The sequence below is a fragment of the Panulirus ornatus genome, chromosome 29 (assembly GCF_036320965.1).
Source record: "Panulirus ornatus isolate Po-2019 chromosome 29, ASM3632096v1, whole genome shotgun sequence".
Lineage (NCBI taxonomy): Eukaryota > Metazoa > Arthropoda > Malacostraca > Decapoda > Palinuridae > Panulirus > Panulirus ornatus.
In genome coordinates, this window is record NC_092252.1 from 19,530,049 (window position 1) to 19,557,660 (window position 27,612).

At 39.9% G+C, this 27,612-nt stretch overlaps 1 protein-coding gene across 1 annotated transcript; it reads left to right on the forward strand.

The window, feature by feature from the left end:
• The first annotated feature begins 5,519 nt into the window (after positions 1-5,519).
• COX7A (Cytochrome c oxidase subunit 7A) lies at positions 5,520-26,550 on the forward strand. Its single transcript, XM_071679366.1, has 3 exons — positions 5,520-5,641; positions 23,372-23,473; positions 26,232-26,550. Exons 1-3 carry the CDS (start codon positions 5,621-5,623, stop codon positions 26,373-26,375), a joined length of 267 nt encoding a protein of 88 aa, XP_071535467.1. The 5' UTR covers positions 5,520-5,620; the 3' UTR covers positions 26,376-26,550.
• Positions 26,551-27,612: the final 1,062 nt, after the last annotated feature.

Genomic DNA, 27,612 nt, shown 5'->3' on the forward strand with positions numbered 1-27,612 from the left:
ATATATATATATATATATATATATATATATATATATATATATATATATATAGTGAGAAACTGCAGAAGCTGGTGACTGAGTTTGGTAAAGTGTGTGAAAGAAGAAAGATCGTTTGATCGAGTAAGTAATGTAAGGGTAAGAGAGATGTGTGGTAATAAAAAGAGTGCGGTTGAGGGAGCAGAAGAGGGTGTTTTGAAATGGTTTGGTCACATGGAGAGAATGAGTGAGGAAAGATTGACAAAGAGGATATATGTGTCCGAGATGGAGGGAACGAGGAGAAGTGGGAGACTAAATTGGAGGTGGAAAGATGGAGTGAAAAAGATTTTAATGATCGGGACCTGAACATGCAGGAGGGTGAAAGGCGTGCAAGGAATAGAGTGAATTGGAACGAGGTTGGATTACGGGGTCGACATGCTGTCAATGGATTGAACCAGGGCATGTGAAGCATCTGGGGTAAAACATGGAAAGTTCTGTGTGGCCTGGATGTAGAAAGGGAGCTGTGCTTTCGGTGCATTATACATGACAGCTAGAGACTGAGTTCGACCGAATGTGGCATTGTTGTCTTTTCATAACGCTACCTCGCACTCGAGGGGGGAGGGGGTGTTTGTTTTATGTGTGGCGGGGTGGCGACGGGAATGAATAAGGGCAGACAGTATGAATTAAGTACATGTGCTTATATGTATATGTGTTTTGTGTATATATATGTATACGTTGAGATGTATAGGTATGTGTATGTGCATGTGTGGACGTCTATGTATATACATGTGTATGTGGGTGGGTTGGGCCATTCTTTCATCTGTTTCCTTGCGCTACCTCGCTAACGAGGGAGACAGTGACAGAATATATGCATATTTTATATTTTCTATATCCTTAGGGATAGGGGAGAAAGAATACCTCCCATGCTTTCCTCATGTGTCATAGAAGTCGATTAAAGGGGATGGGAGTGGGGGATGAGAAACCCTCCCCTCCATGTACTTTAACTTTCTAAACGGTGAAAGAGGAGTCAAGCGGGGAGTGCTCATCCTCCTTGAAGGCTCAGATTGAGGTGTCTAAATGTGTGTGGATGTAACCAAGATGACAATATAGGAGAGATAGGTAGTATGTTTAAGGAAAGGAACCTGGATGTTTTGGCTCTGAGTGAAACGAAGCTCAAGGGTAAAGGAGAAGAGTGGTTTGGGAATGTCTTGGGAGTAAAGTCAGGGGTTAGTGAGAGGACAAGAGCAAGGGAAGGAGTAGCACTACTCCTGAAACAGGAGTTGTGGGAGTATGTGACAGAGTGTAAGAAAGTAAACTCTAGATTGATATGGGTAAAACTGAAAGTCGATGGAGAGAGATGCGTGATCATTGGTGAATATGCACCTGGGCATAAGAAGAAAGATCATGAGAGGCAAGTGTTTTGGGAGCAGGTGAGTGAGTGTGTTAATAGTTTTGATGCACAAGACCGGGTTATAGTGATGGGTGATTTGAATGCAAAGGTGAGTAATGTGGCAGTTGAGGGAATACTTGGTGTGCATTGGGTGTTCTGTGTTGTAAATAGTAATGGTGAAGAGCTTGTAGATTTATGTGCTGAAAAAGGACTGGTGATTGGGAATACCTGGTTTAAAAAGAGTGATATACATAAGTATACATATGTAAGTAGGAGAGATGGCCAGAGAGTGTTATTGGATTATGTGTTAATTGATAGGTGTGCAAAAGAGAGACTTTTGGATGTTAATGTGCTGAGAGGTGCAAGTGGAGGGATGTCTGATCATTATCTTGTGGAGGCGAAGGTGAAAATTTGTAGAGGTTTTCATAAAAGAAGAGAGAATGTTGGGGTGAAGAGAGTGGTGAGAATAAGTGAGCTTGGGAAGGAGACTTGTGTGAGGAAGTACCAGGAGACACTGAGTACAGAATGGAAAAGGGTGAGAACAAAGGACGTAAGGGGAGTTGGGGAGAAATGGGATGTATTTAGGGAAGCAGTGATGGCTTGTGCAAAAGATGCTTGTGGCATGAGAAGCGTGGGAGGTGGGCAGATCAGACAGGGTAGTGAGTGGTGGGATGAAGAAGTAAGAATATTAGTGAAAGAGAAGAGAGAGCATTTGGATGATTTTTGCAGGGAAATAATGCAAAGGAGTGGGAGATGTATAAAAGAATGAGGCAGGAGGTCAAGAGAAAGGTGCAAGAGGTGAAAAAGAGGGCAAATGAGAGTTGGGGTGAGAGAGTATCATTAAATTTTAGGGAGAATCAAAAGATGTTTTGGAAGGAGGTAAATAAAGTGCGTAAGACAAGGGAACAAATAGGAACATCAGTAAAGGGGGCATATGGGGAGGTGATAACAAGTAGTGGTGATGTGAGAAGGGGATGGAGTGAGTATTTCGAAGGTTTGTTGAATGTGTTTGATGATAGAGTGGCAGATGTAGGGTGTTTTGGTTGAGGTGGTGTGCAAAGTGAGAGGGTTAGGGAGAATGATATGGTAAACAGAGAAGAGGTAGTAAAAGCTTTACGGAAGATGAAAACCAGGAAGGCAGGGGGTTTGGATGGTATTGCAGTGAAATATATTAAAAAAGGGGGTGACTATTGTTAACTGTTTGGTAAGGCTAATTAATGTATGTATGACTCATGGTGATGTGCCTGAGGATTGGCGGAATGCTTGCATAGTGCCGTTGTACAAAGGCAAAGGGGTTAAGAGTGAGTGCTCAAATTATAGAGATATAAATTTGCTGAGTATTCCTGGTAAATTATATGGGAGGGTATTGATTGAGAGGGTGAAGGCATGTACAGAGTATCAGATTGGGGAAGAGGAGTGAAGAAGGATGCATGAAAACGGATGAGTGAAGAAGGATGAGTGAAGATGGATGAATGAAGATGGATGAGTGAAGAAGGATGAGTGAAGATGGATGAGTGAAGAAGGATGAGTGAAGAAGGATGTGTGAAGAAGGATGAGTGAAGATGGATGATTGAAGAAGGATGAGTGAAGAAGGATGAGTGAAGATGGATGAGTGAAGAAGGATGAGTGAAGAAGGATGAGTGAAGGATGAGTGAAGATGGATGAGTGAAGAAGGATGAGTGAAAAGGGATGAGTGAAGACTGATGAGTGAAGAAGGATGAGTGAAGACGGATGAGTGATGAAGTATGAGTGAAGAAGGATGAGTTAAGATGGATGAGTGAAGACGGAAGAGTGAAGAAGGATGATTGAAGAAGGGTGAGTGAAGAAGGATGAGTGAAGAAGGATGAAGAAGGATGAGTGAAGACGGATGAGTGACGATGGATGAGTGAAGAAGGATGAGTGAAGATGGATGAGTGAAGAAGGATGAGTGAAGAAGGATGAGTGAAGACGGATGAGTGAAGAAGGATGAGTGAAGAGGGATGAGTGGAAAAGCATGAGTGAAGAAGGGTGAGTGAAGAAGGATGAGTGAAGAAGGATGAGTGAAGATGGATGAGTGAAGAAGGATGAGTGAAGAATGGTGAGTGAAGACGGATGAGTGAAGAAGGATGAGTGAAGAAGGATGAGTGAAGATGGATGAGTGAAGAAGGATGAGTGAAGAAGGATGAGTGGAGAAGGATGAGTGAAGAAGGATGAGTGAAGAAGGATGAGTGAAGATGGATGAGTGAAGATGGATGAGTGAAGAAGGATGATTGAAGACGGATGAGTGAAGAAGGATGAGTGAAGAAGGATGAGTGAAGGATGAGTGAAGAAGGATGAGTGAAGATGGATGAGTGAAGAAGGATGAGTGAAGAAGGATGAGTGAAGACGGATGAGTGAAGATGGATGAGTGAAGAAGGATGAGTGAAGATGGATGAGTGAAGATGGATGAGTGAAGACGGATGAGTGAAGACGGATGAGTGAAGATGGATGATTGAAGAAGGATGAGTGAAGAAGGATGAGTGAAGACGGATGAGTGAAGAAGGATGAGTGAAGATGGATGAGTGAAGAAGGATGAGTGAAGATGGATGAGTGAAGAAGGATGAGTGAAGAGGGATGAGTGAAGACTGATGAGTGAAGAAGGATGAGTGAAGATGGATGAGTGACGAAGGATGAGTGAAGATGGATGAGTGAAGATGGATGAGTGAAGACGGATGAGTGAAGAAGGATGAGTGAAGAAGGATGAGTGAAGACGGATGAGTGACGATGGATGAGTGAAGAAGGATGAGTGAAGATGGATGAGTGAAGACGGATGAGTGAAGAAGGATGAGTGAAGAAGGATGAGTGGAAAAGGATGAGTGAAGAAGGGTGAGTGAAGAAGGATGAGTGAAGAAGGATGAGTGAAGAAGGATGAGTGAAGAATGGTGAGTGAAGAAGGATGAGTGAAGAAGGATGAGTGAAGAAGGATGAGTGAAGACGGATGAGTGGAAGAAGGATGAGTGAAGAAGGATGAGTTGAGACGGATGAGTGAAGACGGATGAGTGAAGAAGGATGAGTGACGGAGTGACGAGGATGAGTGAAGAAGGATGAGTGAACGAGGATGAGTGGAAGAAGGATGAGTGAAGATGGATGAGTGAGAAGGATGAGTGAGATGGATGAGTGAAGACGGATGAGTGAAGAAGGATGAGTGAAGACGGATGAGTGAAGAAGGATGAGTGAAGAAGGATGAGTGAAGACGGATGAGTGAAGAAGGATGAGTGAAGACGGATGAGTGAAGAAGGATGAGTGAAGACGGATGAGTGAAGAAGGATGAGTGAACGAGGATGAGTGAAGATGGATGAGTGAAGAAGGATGAGTGAAGAAGGATGAGCGAAGACGGATGAGTGAAGAAGGATGAGTGAAGACGGATGAGTGAAGAAGGATGAGTGAAGAAGGATGAGCGAAGACGGATGAGTGACGAAGGATGAGTGAAGAAGGTTGAGTGAAGATGGATTAGTGAAGAAGGATAAGTGAAGGATGAGTGAAGAAGGATGAGTGAAGACGGATGAGTGACGACGGATGAGTGAAGAAGGATGAGTGAAGAGGGATGAGTGAAGACGGATGAGTGAAGAAGGATGAGTGAAGACGGATGAGTGAAGAAGGATGAGTGGAGAAGGATGAGTGAAGACGGATGAGTGAAGAAGGATGAGTGAAGACGGATGAGTGAAGAAGGATGAGTGAACGAGGATGAGTGAAGATGGATGAGTGAAGAAGGATGAGTGAAGAAGGATGAGCGAAGACGGATGAGTGAAGAAGGATGAGTGAAGATGGATGAGTGAAGATGGATGAGTGAAGAAGGATGAGTGGAAAAGGATGAGTGAAGAAGGGTGAGTGAAGAAGGATGAGTGAAGATGGATGAGTGAAGAAGGATGAGTGAAGAAGGATGAGTGAACAAGGATGAACATTATATAATTTGATGAACTGGTTTGAACCATTAGTGGATTGTTTTCCTGAATTTTGGTTATGTGAGATCTTGTTCAGCTGAGCCAAGGATCTATATTGATCGTTTGTCATTCTGGTTTTAATAATAGACCAAGATAGTAATTTTCATCATTATTTTAGAGTGAATATATATATATATATATATATATATATATATATATATATATATATATATATATTCTAGTTTAGATTGAGTGTAGATTATTTATTGGTGTGTACGATGTTAGACTCTCATTTGATGGGTGATGAGGTCGGCCATCTTTCCTGGTCAGTAGTCGTCCTGTGGCCACCGTCAAGATGATCAACTCTGCAGCTCGCGTAAGTGGAATTACGTCACATAATGACGAGGTTATTACTGATATGATGATGGAGATGGTAGTAATAATGACAGGTAATACCAGAGCAAGTACAGAGCACAGGATTGGCCCTTGTGCATTCATGACGCAATCCTGATCAGCTGATTGGGATCCGGGACGGTTCTAGGGATACCTTTGTGGCCAGCATTTGGGATTACTTGTGGCCAGTATTTGGGATCACTTGTGGCCAGCATTTGGGATCACTTGTGGCTAGCTTTTGGGATCACTTGTGGCCAGCATTTGGGATTACTTGTGGCCAGTATTTGGGATCACTTGTGGCCAGCTTTTGGGATCACTTGTGGCCAGCATTTGGGATTACTTGTGGCCAGTATTTGGGATTACTTGTTGCCAGCATTTGGGATCACTTGTGGCCAGCATTTGGGATCACTTGTGGCCAGTATTTGGGATTACTTGTGGCCAGCATTTGGGATCACTTGTGGCCAGCATTTGGGATTACTTGTGGCCAGTATTTGGGATTACTTGTGGCCAGCATTTGGGATCACTTGTGGCCAGCATTTGGGATCACTTGTGGCCATCATTTGGGATCACTTGTGGCCAGCATTTGGGATCACTTGTGGCCAGCATTTGGGATCACTTGTGGCCAGCATTTGGGATCACTTGTGGCCAGCATTTGGGATCACTTGTGGCCAGCATTTGGGATCACTTGTGGCCAGCATTTGGGATCACTTGTGGCCATCATTTGGGATCACTTGTGGCCAGCATTTGGGATCACTTGTGGCCAGCATTTGGGATCACTTGTGGCCAGCATTTGGGATCACTTGTGGCCAACATTTGGGATGACTTGTGGGAATTAAAGGTTTATCCAAATATGTTGGATCCACGGAATTATGTATCCCCGGGACCAGTCATGTGTCCCATCCCAACTGTGGGACTCCCTCACATCCCACAATGATTACTCCAACAACCGAAGTTGTAGATCAATGTATTGATCTACAACCCTGTCTACCTAAGTTGTAGATAAATGTATTGATCTACAGCGCTGTCTACCTAAGATGTAGATAAATGTATTGATCTACAGCCCTGTCTACGTAAGTTGTAGATAAATGTATTGATCTACAACCCTGTCTACCTAAGTTGTAGATAAATGTATTGATCTACCTACAACTCTACCTAAGTTGTAGATGAATGTATTGATCTACCTACAACTCTGTCTACCTAAGTTGTAGATAAATGTACTGATCTACAACCTTGTCTACCTAAAGTGTGTTCGGTACGTGTGACTTCGAATAATTGATAATCACCATGAAAGATGATAATCATCATGGAAGATAAGAACTTATATCACTTAAGAATATCGTTGATTTGCTGTAAGAATTATCTTGCTCCATTCTGTATTGTTATTATCTGTGTATATTGTTCTCCATTACTCATGTTGTAGTGAGGAATATTATGTTCTCCAGTACTCATGTTGTAGTGAGGAATATTATGTTCTCCATTACTCATGTTGTAGTGAGGAATATTATGTTCTCCAGTACTCATGTTGTAGTGAGGAATATTATGTTCTCCAGTACTCATGTTGTAGTGAGGAATATTATGTTCTCCAGTACTCATGTTGTAGTGAGGAATATTATGTTCTCCAGTACTCATGTTGTAGTGAGGAATATTATGTTCTCCAGTACTCGTGTTGTAGTGAGGAATATTATGTTCTCCAGTGCTCGTGTTGTAGTGAGGAATATTATGTTCTCCAGTACTCATGTAGTGAGGAATATTATGTTCTCCAGTACTCATGTTGTAGTGAGGAATATTATGTTCTCCAGTACTCATGTTGTAGTGAGGAATATTATGTTCTCCAGTACTCATGTTGTAGTGAGGAATATTATGTTCTCCCAGTACTCATGTTGTAGTGCAGGAATATTATGTTCTCCAGTAACTCATGTTGTAGTGAGGAATATTATGTTCTCCAGTACTCTGTTGTAGTGAGGAATATTATGTTCTCCAGTACTCAGTTGTAGTGAGGAATATTATGTTCTCAGTACTTCATGTTGTAGTGAGAATAATATGTTCTCCAGCAGTTACTCGTGTTGTAGTGAGGAATATTATGTTCTCCAGTGCTCGATGTCGTAGTGAGGAATATTATGTTCTCCAGTACTCATGTGTGAGGAATATTATGTTCTCAGTACTCATGTTGTAGTGTGGGAATATTATGTTCTCCAGTACTCGTGTTGTAGTGAGGAATATTATGTTCTCCAGTACTCATGTTGTAGTGAGGAATATTATGTTCTCAGTACTCATGTTGTAGTGAGGAATAATTATGTTCTCCAGTACTCATGTTGTAGTGAGGAATATTATGTTCTCCAGTACTCATGTGTTAGTGAGGAATATTATGTTCTCCAGTACTCATGTTGTAGTGAGGAATATAATGTTTCTCCAGTACTCATGTTGTAGTGAGGAATATTATGTTCTCCAGTACTCATGTTTAGTGAGGAATATTATGTTCTCCAGTAATCATTTGTAGTGAGGAATATTATGTTCTCCAGTACTCATTGTTGTAGTGAGGAATATGTTTCTCCAGTAGGTCATGTTGTAGTGAGGAATATTATGTTCTCCAGTACTCATGGTTGTAGTGAGGAATATTAGGTTCTCCAGTAGACATGTTGTAGTGAGGAATATTATGTTCTCCAGTACTCATGTTGTAGTGAGGAATATAGGTTCTCCAGTACTCATGTTGTAGTGAGGAATATTATGTTCTCCAGTAGCTCATGTTGTAGTGAGGAATATTATGTTCTCCAGTGATCATGTTGTAGTGAGGAATATTATGTTCTCCAGTACTCATGTTGTAGTGAGGAATATTATGTTCTCCAGTACTCATGTTGTAGTGAGGAATATTATGTTCTCCAGTACTCATGTTGTAGTGAGGAATATTATGTTCTCCAGTACTCATGTTGTAGTGAGGAATATTATGTTCTCCAGTACTCATGTTGTAGTGAGGAATATTATGTTCTCCAGTACTCATGTTGTAGTGAGGAATATTATGTTCTCCAGTACTCATGTTGTAGTGAGGAATATTATGTTCTCCAGTACTCATGTTGTAGTGAGGAATATTATGTTCTCCAGTACTCATGTTGTAGTGAGGAATATTATGTTCTCCAGTACTCATGTTGTAGTGAGGAATATTATGTTCTCCAGTACTCATGTTGTAGTGAGGAATATTATGTTCTCCAGTACTCATGTTGTAGTGAGGAATATTATGTTCTCCAGTACTCATGTTGTAGTGAGGAATATTATGTTCTCCAGTACTCATGTTGTAGTGAGGAATATTATGTTCTCCAGTACTCATGTTGTAGTGAGGAATATTATGTTCTCCAGTACTCGTGTTGTAGTGAGGAATATTATGTTCTCCAGTACTCATGTTGTAGTGAGGAATATTATGTTCTCCAGTACTCATGTTGTAGTGAGGAATATTATGTTCTCCAGTGCTCGTGTTGTAGTGAGGAATATTATGTTCTCCAGTACTCATGTTGTAGTGAGGAATATTATGTTCTCCAGTACTCATGTTGTAGTGAGGAATATTATGTTCTCCAGTGCTCGTGTTGTAGTGAGGAATATTATGTTCTCCAGTACTCATGTTGTAGTGAGGAATATTATGTTCTCCAGTACTCATGTTGTAGTGAGGAATATTATGTTCTCCAGTAGTCATGTTGTAGTGAGGAATATTATGTTCTCCAGTGCTCGTGTTGTAGTGAGGAATATTATGTTCTCCAGTGATCGTGTTGTAGTGAGGAATATTATGTTCTCCAGTACTCGTGTTGTAGTGAGGAATGTTATGTTCTCCAGTACTCTTGTAGTGAGGAATATTATGTTCTGTGCTCGTGTTGTAGTGAGGAATATTATGTTCTCCAGTACTCATGTTGTAGTGAGGAATATTATGTTCTCCAGTACTCATGTTGTATTGAGGAATATTATGTTCTCCAGTGCTCGTGTTTTAGTGAGGAATATTATGTTCTCCAGTACTCATGTTGTAGTGAGGAATATTATGTTCTCCAGTACTCATGTTGTAGTGAGGAATATTATATTCTCCAGTACTCATGTTGTAGTGAGGAATATTATGTTCTCCAGTGCTCGTGTTGTAGTGAGGAATATTATGTTCTCCAGTACTCATGTTGTAGTGAGGAATATTATGTTCTCCAGATTTCACTTAGCTTTACTAAATGAGGATTGGCGGAATGCTTGCATAGTGCCATTGTACAAAGGCAAAGGGGATAAGAGTGAGTGCTCAAATTACAGAAGTATAAGTTTGTTGAGTATTCCTGGTGAATCATATGGGAGGGTATTGATTGAGAGGGTGAAGGTATGTACAGAGCATCAGATTGAGGAAGAGCAGTGTGGTTTCAGAAGTGGTAGAGGATGTGTGGATCAGGTGTTTGCTTTGAAGAATGTATGTGAGAAATACTTAGAAAAGCAAATGGATTTGTATGTAGCATTTATGGATCTGGAGAAGGCATATGCTAGAGTTGATAGAGATGCTCTGTGGAAGGTATTAAGAATATATGGCGTGGGAGGCAAGTTGTTAGAAGCAGTGAAAAGTTTTTATCGAGGATGTAAGGCATGTGTACGTGTAGGAAGAGAGGAAAGTGATTGGTTCTCAGTGAATGTTGGTTTGCGGCAGGGGTGTGTGATGTCTCCATGGTTGTTTAATTTGTTCATGGATGGGGTTGTTAGGGAGGTGAATGCAAGAGTTTTGGAAAGAGGGGCAAGTATGCTGTCTTGTGGATGAGAGAGCTTGGGAAGTGAGTCAGTTGTTGTTCACTGATGATACAGCACTGGTGGCTGATTCGGGGGAGAAACTGCAGAAGCTGGTGACTGAGTTTGGTAAAGTGTGTGAAAGAAGAAAGCTGAGAGTAAATGTGAATAAGGTACAGTAGGGTTGAGGGACAAGTCAATTTGGAGGTAAGTTTGAATGGAGAAAAACTGGAGGAAGTGAAGTGCTTTAGTTATCTTGGAGTGGATTTGGCAGTGGATGGAACCATGGAAGCGGAAGTGAATCAAAGGGTGGGGGAGGGGGCGAAAGTTCTGGGAGCATTGAAAACTGTGTTTAAGTCGAGAACGTTATCTTGGAAAGCGAAAATGGGTATGTTTGAAGGAATAGTGGTTCCAACAATGTTATATGGTTGCAAGGCGTGGGCTATAGATAGAGTTTTGCGGAGGAGGGTGGATGTGCTGGAAATGAGATGTTTGAGGACAATATGTGGTGTGAGGTGATTTGATCGAGTAAGTAATGAAAGGGTAAGAGAGATGTGTGGTAATAAAAAGAGTGTGGTTAAGAGAGCAGAAGTGGATGTTTTGAAATGGTTTGGTCACATGGAGAGAATGAGTGGGGAAAGATTGACCAAGATGATATATGTGTTGGAGGTGGAGGGAACGAGGAGAAGTGGGAGACCAAATTGGAGGTGAAAAGATGAAGTGAAAAAGATTTTGAGTGATTGGGGCCTGAACATGCAGGAGGGTGAAAGGCGTGCAAGGAATAGAGTAAATGGGAGTGATGTGGTATGCTGGGGTCAACGAACGTCAATGGATTGATCCAGGGCATGTGAAGTGTCTGGGGTAAACCATGGAAAGTTTTGTGGGGCCTGGATGTGGAAAGGGAGATGTGGTTTCGGTGTATTATACATGACAGTTAGAGACCGAGTGTGAGCGAATGTAGCCTTTGTTGTCTTTTCCTAGCGCTACCTCACACACATGCGAGGGGAGGGGGTTGTCATTTCATGAGTGGCGGGGTGGCAACGGGAATGAATAGGGCAGACTATGAATTATGTGCATGTGTATGTATGTATATGTTTGTGTATATATATATGTATATGTTGCGATGTATAGGTATGTATATGTGCGTGTGTGGACATGTATGTATATACGTGCGTATGTGGGTGGGTTGGGCCATTCTTTCGTCTGTTTCCTTGCGCTACCTCGCTAACACGGGAGACAGCGACAAAGTATAGTAATAAAATGTGGTGAGGCGGCTGGAGTGGATGGTATTGCAGTTTAATTGAAAAGGGGCATAATTTTCTTTTGAGGCTCCAGTCACTGACAAAAGTCCACATCAAGGCCGGGCCTTGATATAGATATAGAGAGGCTTATGAAAGGAAAAGAAGGGGCAAGGGAAAGTATATATGAATTTTGGAGGAAGTGAAAACGTATCTTTTAATATGTGCCAGGTCATAGTTATTGGGAAAGACATGAGAATGTGGAGAGTTCCAAAGCTTTGACATGTAGGGAAAGAAATGGTTATAGAAATGGCCCACCCTCAAGTTGCCAATGGCCATGCTGATTATGTGTCACAGCCACTTTCTGAGTATTGCATGGTGTAGCTGGTGGTTGGGGTACACCAGCAGCCAGCTCTCCGGAGCAAAAACCACAAGTAATACCTATAAAAGAGGAAAAGTGAACCAACATTGTAGCATAGGGCCAGAGGGGTCATGTTTTGAAGTGATGTGAGAGTAGAACTCCATACAAGGATGAATCAGTCCTATGTAGACAAAGCACCTATGTAGACAAAGCATCTGTTCTGAAGAAAAGAAGTTTCAACATTGTAACATGATTCCCAGTTTCTTAAAGGCAGACTTATCTCTGTTTCTTAGGGGCAGACTTAGCTGTTTCTGTATCTTTTCCCCCTCCAAGAAAGAGTGGATGTTACGGTAATACCAAGTATGTTCATTGAGTCAGGAGGTGGAATTACAGAACTGTCAAAGGAGAGACAAGTTGAGGAGTTTTCGACAAAGAGAGGGTAGAAACTGGGTCTTGGGTTGCTTATGAAAGAACATGTAAAATTTGTTTGTTGACCTTTTGCAGGATTTCAAGGACATCTAATTCTGCATTTGGTTTTGTTTTGATTTGTAGTGTGTATAGGCATCAAATCTAGTCAGAATTCTGACTGAATTCATTGGATGCAACCTGTCCTTTCAATAGGCTAGATTTGTGAGATAGAAGAGGAATGAGGTAAAGTGTAATGGATAGGAGGCTTGTAAAGGGATGGGGTGAGTCATCAGGGATCAGGCCTCCATTGAGGATAGGCCTCAGTAAAGGCATGTACAGAGCATCAGATTGGGGAAGAGCAGTGTGGTTTCAGAAGTGGTAGAGGATGTGTGGATCAGGTGTTTGCTTTGAAGAATGTATGTGAGAAATACTTAGAAAAGCAAATGGATTTGTATGTAGCATTTATGGATCTGGAGAAGGCATATGATAGAGTTGATAGAGATGCTCTGTGGAAGGTATTAAGAATATATGGTGTGGGAGGCAAGTTGTTAGAAGCAGTGAAAAGTTTTTATCGAGGATGTAAGGCATGTGTACGTGTGGGAAGAGAGGAAAGTGATTGGTTCTCAGTGAATGTAGGTTTGTGGCAGGGGTGTGTGATGTCTCCATGGTTGTTTAATTTGTTTATGGATGGGGTTGTTAGGGAGGTGAATGCAAGAGTTTTGGAAAGAGGGGCAAGGATGAAGTCTGTTGGGGATGAGGGAGCTTGGGAAGTGAGTCAGTTGTTGTTCGCTGATGATACAGCGCTGGTGGCTGATTCATTTGAGAAACTGCAGAAGCTGGTGACTGAGTTTGGTAAAGTGTGTGAAAGAAGAAAGTTAAGAGTAAATGTGAATAAGAGCAAGGTTATTAGGTACAGTAGGGTTGAGGGTCAAGTCAATTGGGAGGTGAGTTTGAATGGAGAAAAACTGGAGGAAGTGAAGTGTTTTAGATATCTGGGAGTGGATCTGGCAGCGGATGGAAACATGGAAGCAGAAGTGGATCATAGGGTGGGGGAGGGGGCGAAAATTCTGGGAGCCTTGAAGAATGTGTGGAAGTCGAGAACATTATCTCGGAAAGCAAAAATGGGTATGTTTGAAGGAATAGTGGTTCCAACAATGTTGTATGGTTGCGAGGCGTGGACTATGGATAGAGTTGTGCGCAGGAGGATGGATGTGCTGGAAATGAGATGTTTGAGGACAATATGTGGTGTGAGGTGGTTTGATCGAGTAAGTAACGTAAGGGTAAGAGAGATGTGTGGAAATAAAAAGAGCGTGGTTGAGAGAGCAGAAGAGGGTGTTTTGAAATGGTTTGGTCACATGGAGAGAATGAGTGAGGAAAGATTGACCAAGAGGATATATGTGTCGGAGGTGGAGGGAACGAGGAGAAGAGGGAGACCAAATTGGAGGTGGAAAGATGGAGTGAAAAAGATTTTGTGTGATCGGGGCATGAACATGCAGGAGGGTGAAAGGAGGGCAAGGAATAGACTGAATTGGAGCGATGTGGTATACCGGGGTTGACGTGCTGTCAGTGGATTGAATCAAGGCATGTGAAGCGTCTGGGGTAAACCATGGAAAGCTGTGTAGGTATGTATATTTGCGTGTGTGGACGTATGTATATACATGTGTATGGGGGTGGGTTGGGCCATTTCTTTCGTCTGTTTCCTTGCGCTACCTCGCAAACGCGGGAGACAGCGGCAAAAAAAAAAAAAAAAAATTACTAACAAAGCCAATTAATTAAAAAGATGTACTATCAAATTAACAAACATACAAAAATAGATGATTAATGTTCTTTTGAATTGTAACTAGATCAAAATTTGCACAGTCTTTGCTTGCCAATTTTCCTTTTTGTATAGTAACATGGTTGAATCTGTGATTTTCTTTACGGAGAAAGACCAGCAAATGTGACACCTACATATTGAGCATGAATAGATACATTATGTATATCTACCTAAGTCCTTTTCGTAATGTAATTGGTTCTTCTTGAAGGCATTGCTGTAATTGTGATGGTGAATAGGAAGAATGAGGCAAGTTTAGGAAGGTAAAGGGTAAGCAGAGCAAATTTTTGCACATAGACAAGTGTTGGAACTCTTGGAGAAAAAGATGTGTGCAACATTTATGGACTAGAAAAGGCATATAGTAAGGTGAATAGGAAAGCACTTTGAAAACTTGTAAATGCTATTATAAGCTTTTATAATGGATGTAGTCCACATGTAAGAGTAAGTGGTTTTAAATCACTGTGGCTGCATTAAGATTCTGTGATGTCACCAAGGTTATTTATTGTTTTTTGGATGGGGAATTGCCTGAGAGAAGAACAAAATGGCATGATTGAGGTGTGATACTTTACTTTCAAGAAACAGAGTAGAAGTTGGCATAGTTGTATGCAGATGATGCAGTGTTAAGTCAGTCAGAGGAAGAATTGTATAGATCAGAAGTTCAGCTCAGTGATGTACATCGGAGAAGGCCATTGAATGTTAGTCACTAGTTTCTGAAAGGGATGGGAAACAGTGTAAGATGAGTTATCATTGTGAAGAACTTGAAATTATGGATCATTTTATATTCTTGGGTGTAAACTTGAGTAAGGATGTTATTAGGAAAGCTGAAGTTGAAGATAAAGTCATGCAGGGAGAAAAATTGAGTGCACTGAAGGCTTTAGTGAATGGGAACAATTTAAGTGTAAAGTGTGCAAGAAGCTTGCATGAAGCAATACATACTTGCCTTAGTGCTGATGTGTGAGTGTGGAACTTTTGTTAAAGGTTAGGTTAGGTGAAAAATAAGGAAATGGATTTGAATGCTTTGCTTAGTATTGTTAGAATTAGAAGGATGAATAGATTGAAGACTGAAGGTTGGAGGTTATGTGTCATGAAGTCGTTGGAAAGATGCGCAGGTGAGTCTTTTAGGATGGGATGGTGTGGCCATATAGAATACTGAGAAGTAGGATCAAGAAGGTACAAGGAGAGAAAGGTTATGGAAGAGGTGGATAGATTAGGTGAGAGAAATGATAAGGGCTGAATATATTTCAGATGGTGTTAGAGGAATAATTCTGAATTTTTGAGTATGGAGGTGGTATTACTGGAGAAAATGTTCTTGATGAATCCACATACACCCATCCCTAACTTTATGCGGGATCACTGTACATGATTTTACTATTCGGCAAGGAACCTATTTCTACCTGTCCCTCTTTTTGTGTGGTCAGAATTTGCTACTGTGGGTGTGTGTAGTAAAAAGTGGACCAAAATTTGATTGAGGATTGGCAGGTGGAATAAGAATGTGACATGGGTTTACTGGTTCGTTTGTGGTGATTTCTCTTTGTGTGATGTTATCGCAGAACTTAACCCCCACATAAAGCAAGGTATGGGAGTGCTGTATAGATTGAACAGGTAAGAAGTTTCTTTTGTAAGCATAGACATCAAATTTTCACTTTTAACATGCAGGGCGTAGATTTAGAATGTGTCTAAGTGGTATTTGGAAACTATATGTATCAAATTCATCCAGAGTGATTGGAAATGTAATAATGATAAAAGATAATTATGTAAAAACAGAATTAAGAATTGTATGATTGGTATATAGTTATATATTTTAGGGAGAAATAGTTTATTTCCCCAAACTAGATTTATAGAGATACGAAGTTCATATACAATATTTTAAATTCTAAGTTTCCCTGTCAGAGCTTCACCAGCCATCGTGGCAGATAACTCAGCCGAGCTGGTTGACACTCAAGGGATACAGGTTAGTGTTATCCTCAAACGAAGGTGGTTGCTACTCATAATCCCTGCTTCAATTAAATACTGAATGTTAAGAAGGGAACAGTTTGTCTTATGAGTGAGTCATGCCATATGTGTAATGGCATATTGTACATGTGCTGCTGCTGCTGAATGTAAGCATTTGATACAACAATCTGGGCTGATATTTGAGGTTTATGCACAAGGAATAATTTTTTGTGTTTTCCATGTCTGTGTCTATGAAGGATTTCCATGAAAATATTTATGAAGCAAAATTGATAATATCTGATTTTCTCTTATTTGTAAGTTTGTTCTGTGAGCATTGAGGTACCTCATGGATATTTTAAGGGTAGTATTCATACTTTTTGGCACCCAGTTTAAATAGTGAGTTAGTGTAAACATTCCCCACCCATTGATAACCACCAACCCATGGTAATGACAGTTTACCTGCTTCGGGCCTGCCTTCGATCTGTCTGAGTCTCCCACAGGTGATGACATCACCAGGGGACTGATATGCCCAGCAGTTCAAATTCTTGTGGATTGCATGTAGACTAGATGTTATTTATTTCTTTTACCCCCTTTTTTCCCCCACTTCCATAAATTGATATCCTTTCATAGTTTCTTAAGGTTGTGGTGTACTGTAAGAGTGCTTTGGTTAGATTAAAATTTTGATATTTTCATTTTATGTCTATTACTAAAGTATTATATTTACTGTTATTGGCATCCTTTTCATTTCCAGTGTTTCTCTTCCTCCCCATGTGATTGGACATTCTTTGTGTTTGGGATTTTTTTTGATAATTCTGGAGGTTATAAGTGTATGGTCAGTAGGAAGGGGAAGTTACAGTAGAGTTGTAAATTAGAACGTAGCAGCACTTTCAAGACCTAGGGGAGTGTGTCTTCCACTGACATCTGTCCTATGTTTCTTGGTCAAGCCTTTATTTTCTTTGGTTCTCTGCAGTTGATAGACAAGTTCTTTTGACAACCCAGTCTTGGAGAAAGTGGTTTTCTAGTTCAAGGAACTTTTTTTTTTTTTTATAAAGGGTGATGTAGGGAGCAACATGTGGATCAAGATCACCCCCTAGTCATGGTGGATGGGTTGAGTCATATGCAAAAGATATAAGTTCCTTACTTTGACTAGTGCACCACCATGATGCAGTGGGGGACATAGGCTGCTCCAAGGGTTCAGCAGTTAAGGTAACCCATGTAGGGGCAAAGTTCCTCATTTGGATGGGGTTTTATATTTTTTATCCCCCAAGGCATCTTTGCATGTGGTTTCTGTATGTTTTTATGATGCTTGTTAGTGGTCAGTGGAGATTGTCTCTTTACTCCATGGCTTGTGTTGGGTAAAGGAACAAAGGTGAAAAGTTGTTCAGACGCTCATGCTGGTAGGTGCTAATTAAACTTTTGACTCCTGGTTCTGCCATAGGAGTTTGTGTAGGGAAACCCATGGTATGCATTACCTGGAGCTCCAATAGCATTGTAACATGAGGATCATATTTGAAGCAAGGTATCCTGATTCCCGTGTCTTTGTTGGGGATTAGGGAGAAAAAAAGGGGGTTTAGTTTGTAATGTGGTTTTTCTTTATCATTCTAACAAGAAATTGGTGGATTTGGTATCTATCAGGACACAGCACTTGTTGATGATTATGCTTTTCTTGTGTAAGATCGTGTGACCAGATTACTCCTAAGTGTCATTGGTCGATACGTAGATGATAAGCTAGAGTACTAGTGAGGAATTAGCTTATTGTAAAGTGCAAAAAGTACTTTCCCAATTCATGTCCCATAAACATATATTAGCCTTAGGTTTTTTATAGATACATTGGGAGAAGACCTTTTCAGATAATTAGAATTGAGAAAAACATCTATCTCCATCATTGAGTTTTTTACAGCCAAGATGTGTTGAGAGAGAGAGAGAGAGAGAGAGAGAGAGAGAGAGAGAGAGAGAGAGAGAGAGAGAGAGAGAGAGAGAGAGAGAGAGATGCCCTCTGTCTTTTAATACATGTTAGGTGTCATTCTATAGAGTAGTTAGGGGTTTAAGCTTCTATAATGTTTGTATTTTCTCTTTTTGTGACCCTTAAATTGTCTCCCTAATGTGAGGACATTGGGATTTCTGGGGGTCAGGCATAAGCTAATAATTATTAAAGTCCAAAGTGTGTAGTATTACCACAAGAGGGCTTAGCTTTCATTTGATTCCTTCCTTAGTAGAGTCAGTAGATCTACCCTGCAGTGGTGTGGTATTTTTCTTCCAGGAGAGTTGGTTTTCGTGTGCCTCCACATCACCGTTAGCAGTCACTTGTTTTGACTGTTAGCAGTTACTTGTTTTGACTTTTAGAAGTTTTCTTACCAGAAAGTTTTTTCTCCAAGCTTTCCTTTATGTGATTATGTTCTCATTGCTTTCAGGACAAACTAGTAGAGGAGAGAATTGTAGGTTTTGAAGTTTGGAAAGCATTTTTCTCTTTGAGTTGGTGTAGTGTAATTTTCATTCCCCCATTCTCATTTTTGGTTTTCCAGTTGTGTTAACATTTAGGTTGATGCGTGTAATCCATAAATTCTAACTTGCCGGGTGGACCAGTCCCTTGGAGTGAGAGTCACTGATGTCATCACTGTGGCAGACTAATTTATTGAAGGCGTACCTAAAATGAGTGTGCTGAGAGATATCACATTTCTTGCAGAAATCTGCCTTGGTTTCAGTAATCAAAACTCACATTTTTCGCCTACATGGTGGTGTAAAGATTATGTATTATTTACTGTGCTTTGGATTTAAAGTTGTTGGTAATTTGATAACATAGTGATTAAACCCCAAGTTTGTTGTTAAATCATAACTTTCAAACATATTGTTTTCCTAGAAAAAATTTAGATTTTAAAGAGGACATTCAGGAATTGATGTTGAAGTTATTATGGTATGTCGTCAAGGTGAAATTCTCGACTAAAATTATTCTACATGAAATTATGTAATCCTGTAATGATGATCTGTGCTCTTAATGAAGACAATTGGCTCATATATCAAAGATTGGGTGCATTTATATTGGCTCATATATCAAAGATTGGGTGCATGTATATTGGCTCATATATCAAAGATTGGGTGCATTTATATTTTATTCCTGTATATTGTTTTGTACATTATGACTCACTTATGAAGGTTGTTGATGGTGGTTTCAGCTTTCAACTGTTTGTTATGTGGATGTGTTCTGCTTACAATTTTAGCTGATATGCCAAAATCCAGCTCATTCATTTAGACACCATGGGAGTCAGAGCATCATTTACCAATTGTCATGCTTTTGAAACATGAAAAGAAACAGCGCTGACACTGTACAGTAATAACTGCATTAACAATGTACAGTAATAACTTAAATTCACTTTAGTTGCATTAGAATTATCCTAATGAACCAAGACTAGCATGTTTCACACGTTGCAAAGGTTTTCCAGGTATTGTAACATGCCCATGATCAAACTGAAAGTTGTGTTTTTACTGCTGAATAGAATTTTGCAAGTCAAATGACAAAATTGCTTGGTATATGGGACAAGAATCCTAGTGTTTTAAGCTTTTTGATAAAGATTGAACATTACATTACCATTGTACATACTCGAATCCTTTTCGAATCCTTTCTGATATTAGTTATTTTATGAATCGGACAAAGAATGGACACAGCTATGTTAATGTCGCCATTAGATATTTTGGCATTTATTGGCTAGAAATGATTTTTGATGCTTCTGTACTTAAAAGTATGTCTTGAATATGTATTGGCATTTCCTATTTGTTAATCCTTCATCTAAAAAGCCACTAATATTGCTTTATGTGTTTGAGGTTGTTTGTTCTCACCTTACAATAGACAATTTGAAAAATTTTTCTTGTGATTGGCATATGTATAGATTACCAGGTGATTAAGTAGTGGACAGGTATGTCAGGTGTTATGATTAATTAATCCATTGAAGTAATATTCTATATATTTTTCATTCTGTGAAATATAACAGATTTCTGTTTCCAAACAACAGTAGTTGTAATATTTTCAAAGCAAGGGCAGTCATTTGGCCAAAGCTATAGAATCTTGCTAATCACACAGATATATATATATATATATATATATATTTTGTTTTTCATTTATTATACTTTGTCGCTGTCTCCTGCATTAGCGAGGTAGCACAAGGAAACAGATGAAAGAATGGCTCAACCCACCCACATACATATGTATATACATACACTTCCACACACACATGTACATACCAATACATTTCAATGTATACAGAGAAGAGGTAGTAAAAGCTTTGCGGAAGATGAAAGCTGGCAAGGCAGCAGGTTTGGATGGTATTGCAGTAGAATTTATTAAAAAAGGGGGTGACTGTATTCTTGATTGGTTGTTAAGGTTATTTAATGTATGTATGTATGTATGACTCATGGTGAGGTGCCTGAGGACTGGCGGAATGCTTGCATAGTGCCATTGTACAAAGGCAAAGGGGATGAGAGTGAGTGCTCAAATTACAGAGGTATATGTTTCTTGAGTACTCCTGGGAAATTTTATGGGAGGGTATTGATTGAGAGGGTGAAGGCATGTACAGAACATCAGAATTGGGGAAGAGCAGTGTGGTTTCAGAAGTGGTAGAGGATGTGTGGATCAGGTGTTTGCTTTGAAAAATGTATGCGAGAAATACTTAGAAAAGCAAATGGATTTGTATGTAGTATTTATGGATCTGGAGAAGGCATATGATAGAGTTGATAGAGATGCTCTGTGGAAGGTATTAAGAATATATGTTGTGGGAGGTAAGTTGTTAGAAGCAGTGAAAAGTTGTTATCGAGGATGTAAGGCATGTGTACGTGTAGGAAGAGAGGAAAGTGATTGGTTCTCAGTGAATGTTGGTTTGCAGCAGGGGTGCATGATGTCTCTATGGTTGTTTAATTTGTTTATGGATGGGGTTGTTAGGGAGGTGAATACAAGTGTTTTGGAAAGAGGGGCAAGTATGCAGTCTGTTGTGGATGAGAGAGCTTGGGAAGTGAGTCAGTTGTTGTTTGCTGATGATACAGCACTTGTGACTGATTTGGGTGAGAAACTGCAGAAGCTGGTGACTGAGTTTGGTAAAGTGTGTGAAAGAAGAAAGCTGAAAGTAACTGAATAAGAGCAAGGTTATTAGGTACAGTAGGGTTGAGGGACAAGTCAATTTGGAGGTAAGTTTGAATGGAGAAAAACTGGAGGAAGTGAAGTGTTTTAGATATCTGGGAGTGGATTTGGCAGCGGATGGAACCATGAAAGTGGAAGTGAATCATAGGGTGGGGAGGGGGTTGAAAACTGTGTGGAAGTTGAGAATGTTATCTTGGAAAGCAAAAATGGGTATGTTTGAAGGAATAGTGGTTCCGACAATGTTATATGGTTGCGAGGCGTGGGCTATAGATAGAGTTGTGTGGATGTGCTGGAAATGAGATGTTTGGGGACAATATGTGGTGTGAGATGGTTTGATCGAGTAAGTAATGAAAGGGTAAGAGAGATAAGTGTTGATAAAAAGAGTGTGGTTGAGAGAGCAGAAGAGGGTTTTTTGAAATGGTTTGGTCACATGGAGAGAATGAGTGAGGAAAGATTGACCAAGAGGATATATGTGTCAGGTGGAGGGAACGAAAAGTGGGAGACCAAAGTGGAGGTAGAAAGATGGAGTGAAAAATATTTTGAGTGATCGGGGCCTGAACATGCAGGAGGGTGAAAGGCGTGCAAATAATAGAGTGAATTTGAATGATGTGGTATACCAGGGTCGACGTGCTGTCAATGGATTGAACCAGGGCATGTGAAGCGTCTGGGGTAAACCATGGAAAGTTCTGTGGGGCCTGTATGTGGAAAGGGTGCTGTGGTTTCGGTGCATTATACATGACAGCTAGAGACTGAGTGTGAACGAATGTGGCCTTTGTTGTCTTTTCCTAGCACTACCTCGCGCACATGGGGGGGAAGGCGGTTGTCATTTCATGTGTGGTGGGGTGGCGATGGGAATAAATAAGGGCAGACAGTATGAATTATATACATGTGTGTATATGTATATGTATATGTATATGTCTGTGTTGTTCGCTGATGATACAGCGCTGGTGGCTGATTCATGTGAGAAACTGCAGAAGCTGGTGACTGAGTTTGGTAAAGTGTGTGAAAGAAGAAAGTTAAGAGTAAATGTGAATAAGAGCAAGGTTATTAGGTACAGTAGGGTTGAGGGTAAAGTCAATTGGGAGGTCAGTTTGAATGGAGAAAAACTGGAGGAAGTGAAGTGTTTTAGATATCTGGGAGTGGATCTGGCAGCGGATGGAACCATGGAAGCGGAAGTGGATCATAGGGTGGGGGAGGGGGCGAAAATTTTGGGAGCCTTGAAGAATGTGTGGAAGTCGAGAACATTATCTCGGAAAGCAAAAATGGGTATGTTTGAAGGAATAGTGGTTCCAACAATGTTGTATGGTTGCGAGGCGTGGGCTATGGATAGAGTTGTGCGCAGGAGGATGGACGTGCTGGAAATGAGATGTTTGAGGAAAATGTGTGGTGTGAGGTGGTTTGATCGAGTAAGTAACGTAAGGGTAAGAGAGATGTGTGGAAATAAAAAGAGCGTGGTTGAGAGAGCAGAAGAGGGTGTTTTGAAATGGTTTGGGCACATTGAGAGAATGAGTGAGGAAAGATTGACCAAGAGGATATATGTGTCGGAGGTGGAGGGAACGAGGAGAAGAGGGAGACCAAATTGGAGGTGGAAAGATGGAGTGAAAAAGATTTTGTGTGATCGGGGCCTGAACATGCAGGAGGGTGAAAGGAGGGCAAGGAATAGAGTGAATTGGAGCGATGTGGTATACAGGGGTTGACGTGCTGTCAGTGGATTGAGTCAGGGCATGTGAAGCGTCTGGGGTAAACCATGGAAAGCTGTGTAGGTATGTATATTTGCGTGTGTGGACGTGTGTATGTACATGTGTATGGGGGGGGGTTGGGCCATTTCTTTCGTCTGTTTCCTTGCGCTACCTCGCAAACGCGGGAGACAGCGACAAAGTATAAAAAAAAAAAAATATATATATATATATATATATATATATATATATATATATATATATATATATATATATATATATATATATTAGTTGTAAACCATGTTTGAGTTATTGGAAAGGTATTTATATTGTACTTTAAGTGATTGATAAATGTACCAAATCTTTATTTATTCAGTGGGTAGGGGACTCTGATTTCTTTCATTTTTGTCCATATTGTAATCTTTTCCATTTTTCCCACAGGCTCTTGTTCGAACCTTTGCAACCACCTCAGCACGTACAGCTATTAAAAATGAGAGGCATTTGGGTTACCAGAAGATCCGTGATAAGATGTTTGCATTCCAAGTGAGTGTTTTTGTTTGGTTGCTTTTTTTTTTCTGAGTATCCTGGTGGTAGTAGGACTTACTCATTTGCTTTTGTGATGTTTCCTAAATCTACAGAAATATTGTTATTTACACCATGGTAGAGATTTTAAGTCAAATTACGACCGCTTGTGCACTACCTTGCTATTAATGTTATTCCCTCCTTTGCAAAAGGTCAGTTGTGACCTGGCGCAGAAGAGGAATGTTGTATTTTTTCTGTAGATAGCTTTTTTAGGAGCTGAATAATATTTTCATACGAAATCATTTACAACCTATGTGAAATTGGTTTCTCATTCTCATAAAACCAGAAAAAAAAAATTGATGGTGAAGTCGTTCTTTTAGTTTATAGTACAAGCAACTAGTGCTTTTAGAGAAAGAGACAGAGAGAGAGCAGTAAGTGTCATACAACACACACACACACAAAAAAAGGAATATTATTAATCTTTACATTGGTAAAATTGGAAATAGGATATTGATTAAACTAGATGTGAAAAAACAGAAAATGGAATGTTGAGAAATTTTTCTTGAAATTTTTCATTCCCTTTTTAGTTTTCGCTGTTAGTTTTATCTTTTATCTTTTCTTAGTTATTCCATTGGTTAATATAAGTGGCAAGGTATGTTATTGTGATTTTGGTATTTGGTAACATGTTACATATAAGCAATTAAAAAAGAAATCCATGCCCATTTAGTGTACTTCATGGGGATGTTCTGGAGTGTAACGAGGTATGCAGCAACATAATCTGTATAGTATTATACTGCTACAGTAAAACTATTTTTATACCAACCTTACCTGTCAGTGTGATGTTAGATGCAGAAGGGAGTTGCATAAGGTGAAGTAGAGTAGACAGTGGTGACTGTGTGGAGAGCAATAGATTGTTACATATGTTGCAGTTGCTGTATACAACTTACCCCTAGCTGGGGCCCAAGCTGGGGAGAAAAGGCAGCATGGAAAGTCATGTTGCAGTATGCTGATTGTCTGCCCTGTCATATTCCTGCAACTATGGGCAGAATGACCAGAAACATGCAAAATAGACTCAAGCACATAGTTGCAACATCAGATTCAGGGTTACCTCCTTTATACTCAGAGTTTAATTCACACTGTACTCGAGCATCATCCTGTTTGTTATCATGTAAAGCAATGACTAGACGCTGGCCATATTCACTCGTGTTGAGGGGAATTGTAACAGGGTGTTCGTGAACAGCCTTGGTGTGTTATATTGTATGAACCTAAATATCCTGAAATATAACAATTTTTTTATATGACTTCACATCACTTTTGCATAGGGCTGAGATGTTGATCATACACAGAGAGGGGCATTTATTCCAAAACATTGTTGTAGTTCACACACAAATGATGGTTACAAGTTTGAGGTGAAATACCATAAATTACGTGTTTCATAGGATGGTAGAGGTTGGGTACTTGGTCTAAGGGACGTTGTGTAGGTTTGCTTTGAGAAATGAGTGAAAAATATTTAGAAAAACATTAGGCTTTTCATAAAGCATTTATGGATCTAGAAAAGCATATGTTAAGGTTGATAGAAATGCTTTGTGGGAGAATGGCTTTTAGAAGCATTGAGGAGTATTTATCTAAAGAGCCAGGCTTGTTTTGCTTGTAGGAAGAAAGGAGGGTTAGTGGTTCTTAGAGAGAGAGAGAGAGAGAGAGAGAGAGAGAGAGAGAGAGAGAGAGAGAGAGAGAGAGAGAGAGAGTGTTTCTCTGGTGGCAGACTCAAGTGTGAAACTGCTTAAGCTGGTATTGGGAGTGTGTTTACGAGGAATATTGATAAGTAAGGTAATGTGGTTTATCAGGGGAGAGAGAGGAACTGGAATGTTTTATATGTATGTGAGTGGAGATGGTAGTGGACGGAACAGTTTGAGTTGAAGTGAAGCTAAAGTTGGTTGAGGGGTATAAAGGTCCTGAGTGCCTTGAGGAGTATGAGGAAAGAGAGGTCATTCTCTGTGAAGGCATAGATGGGTATGTCTCATGGTATAGTAGTTCCAGTGGTGGTGGGTTGATGTGAAGTGTTGGCCCTAAATGAAAAGAATATATGTAAGAGAATGGATGTGTTGGATATGAAATGCTTAAGGACAGATTGTGGTGTGAGAAGGGTTGATCAAGTAAGAAATGATGGGGTAAAAGAAAGGTGTGGTACTATGAAGTATGTTTCAGTGACATAAGAAATGATTGCTCTTGCATGTGGTACTGCAAAAAGTTTTGTGTATTTGCTCACCCTCTGAAAGGAATAGCAAAACAGCTGAGATCAGTGTCTTGATAAAAGCATGTTTGACTTTGCTGTTGTACACATTTGCACTATGAATAACATTGTATGTCCTTTTATATGAGTATTTTTATGCATATACATGTTTTAACATATTAGGTTACACTGAAAACTACATACCTCTGGCTGATACAAGTGTTTTTGATATTGCTCACTGTATTTGGTTAAGTGATTACTTCTGACAGGTTGGTCACCGTATTTGGTTAAGTGATTACTTCTGACAGGTTGGTCACCGTATTTGGTTAAGTGATTACTTCTGACAGGTTGGTCACCGTATTTGGTTAAGTGATTACTTCTGACAGGTTGGTCACCGTATTTGGTTAAGTGATTACTTCTGACAGGTTGGTCACCGTATTTGGTTAAGTGATTACTTCTGACAGGTTGGTCACCGTATTTGGTTAAGTGATTACTTCTGACAGGGTTCGAAAATGAGTAGTTTTTTAATACCAAGCTTATCTCTTCCAGATTGATAATGGTGCTCCAATTCACCTTAAGGGAGGTATGACTGACAACATGCTCTTTATTAGCACCCTAATCCTCAATGGTGTAGGCCTGTTTATGTGCTTTGAGTTCTTTTACTCCAAGGCATTCCCTAAGAGGATTGCTTAAACTTGGTTAGTTTATGTCTTCATGAAATCTGTAATTCTCGTACTGTACTGGCTTGTTCACTACCGGCTCAGTTACTAATGATTTTTGTGTACATAGAAATTACTCTTAACTTATAAACATCTTTCCTTGTGGAAAGTGGAATTGTACATTTATGTTTAATAAATTATAATGGAGACATTTGTTTGTTTTTTCTTTGTTTTCATGTTATATCTTTTGTAAATTGGAATTGTACATCTATGTTTGATAAATTATATTGACTTTTTTCATTATGTTTTCAAGTTAGAAATTACATATTTTAATGAATGTATCTCATGAATATATCTATATCTCTGATGCGCATTCCCTTTGGGAACTCCCATCAAATTGGTGGCTATAGCAAAAGATTCTCCCTTTATCCCTGTCCTTACATTCCTCCCTCACATACACCATTCCATGCATTCTTCCACCATTTCTCTCCTTCTAGTACTCTTCCACTCTAGTTCCCCATGTCACAGGGGGTCTTCCTCTCACATCCACACAATTAATCGTACTTATGATATACTCTTCTTGTAAAATCCTTTGTGTTCCTTGCCATACTGAATCTCTCATCACCCACTCATTACTTTGTTCATTCCATCTGTTCATACCACTTGCTACTCTTAAATATCTCATTGCCACAGCCTGGATTCTTGATCTCTGACTCATTCCATATCCATGTTTTGGCTTCATAGTCTGGATTAGGAGAACTATGCTGTCCCATAATCCTCTCTCCCTTTCCATACTTACACCTCAACTTTTCATTATTCCACTAAGGGACCCAGTGACTTCTATTCTGTGCTGCTCTCTCCCTTACCTCCCTCCATTTCACCAAACATACTCAAGACAGCTCCCAAATACTTAGATTCTGTCACCTGCTTTAGTCTTTATTCCCCCCATATCTAACACATAGTTTACTACACTTTTTTCTCTTAATCTTCAGGGTTTTGAAAGGAAAGAGTGAAAGTATAGATTTAGCAAATACCATTGATTTACATTTCTTTGTCTTTATCTTCAGTTGCCTATTTTTGTGCACATTATTTAACACACTTAAAACCTCCTGCAACTCCACTGAGCTAACAATATAGTATTCACAAACATGCTTGTCATTAGCTTCTGTGGCTCCACCACATTTTATCTCCACCTCCTCCCCTAGTTTTGATTTCGTATCTTTTATCACTCCATCCATATATATGTTACGAAGCCGTGTTGACATCACACA

Coding starts and splice junctions, on each gene's coding strand:
- COX7A (XM_071679366.1), top strand. CDS start 5,621: ATGATCAACTCTGCAGCTCGC. Junction 5,642..23,371: donor TGATCAACTCTGCAGCTCGC/GTAAGTGGAATT, acceptor TTTTTCCCACAG/GCTCTTGTTCGAACCTTTGC. Junction 23,474..26,231: donor ATAAGATGTTTGCATTCCAA/GTGAGTGTTTTT, acceptor TATCTCTTCCAG/ATTGATAATGGTGCTCCAAT.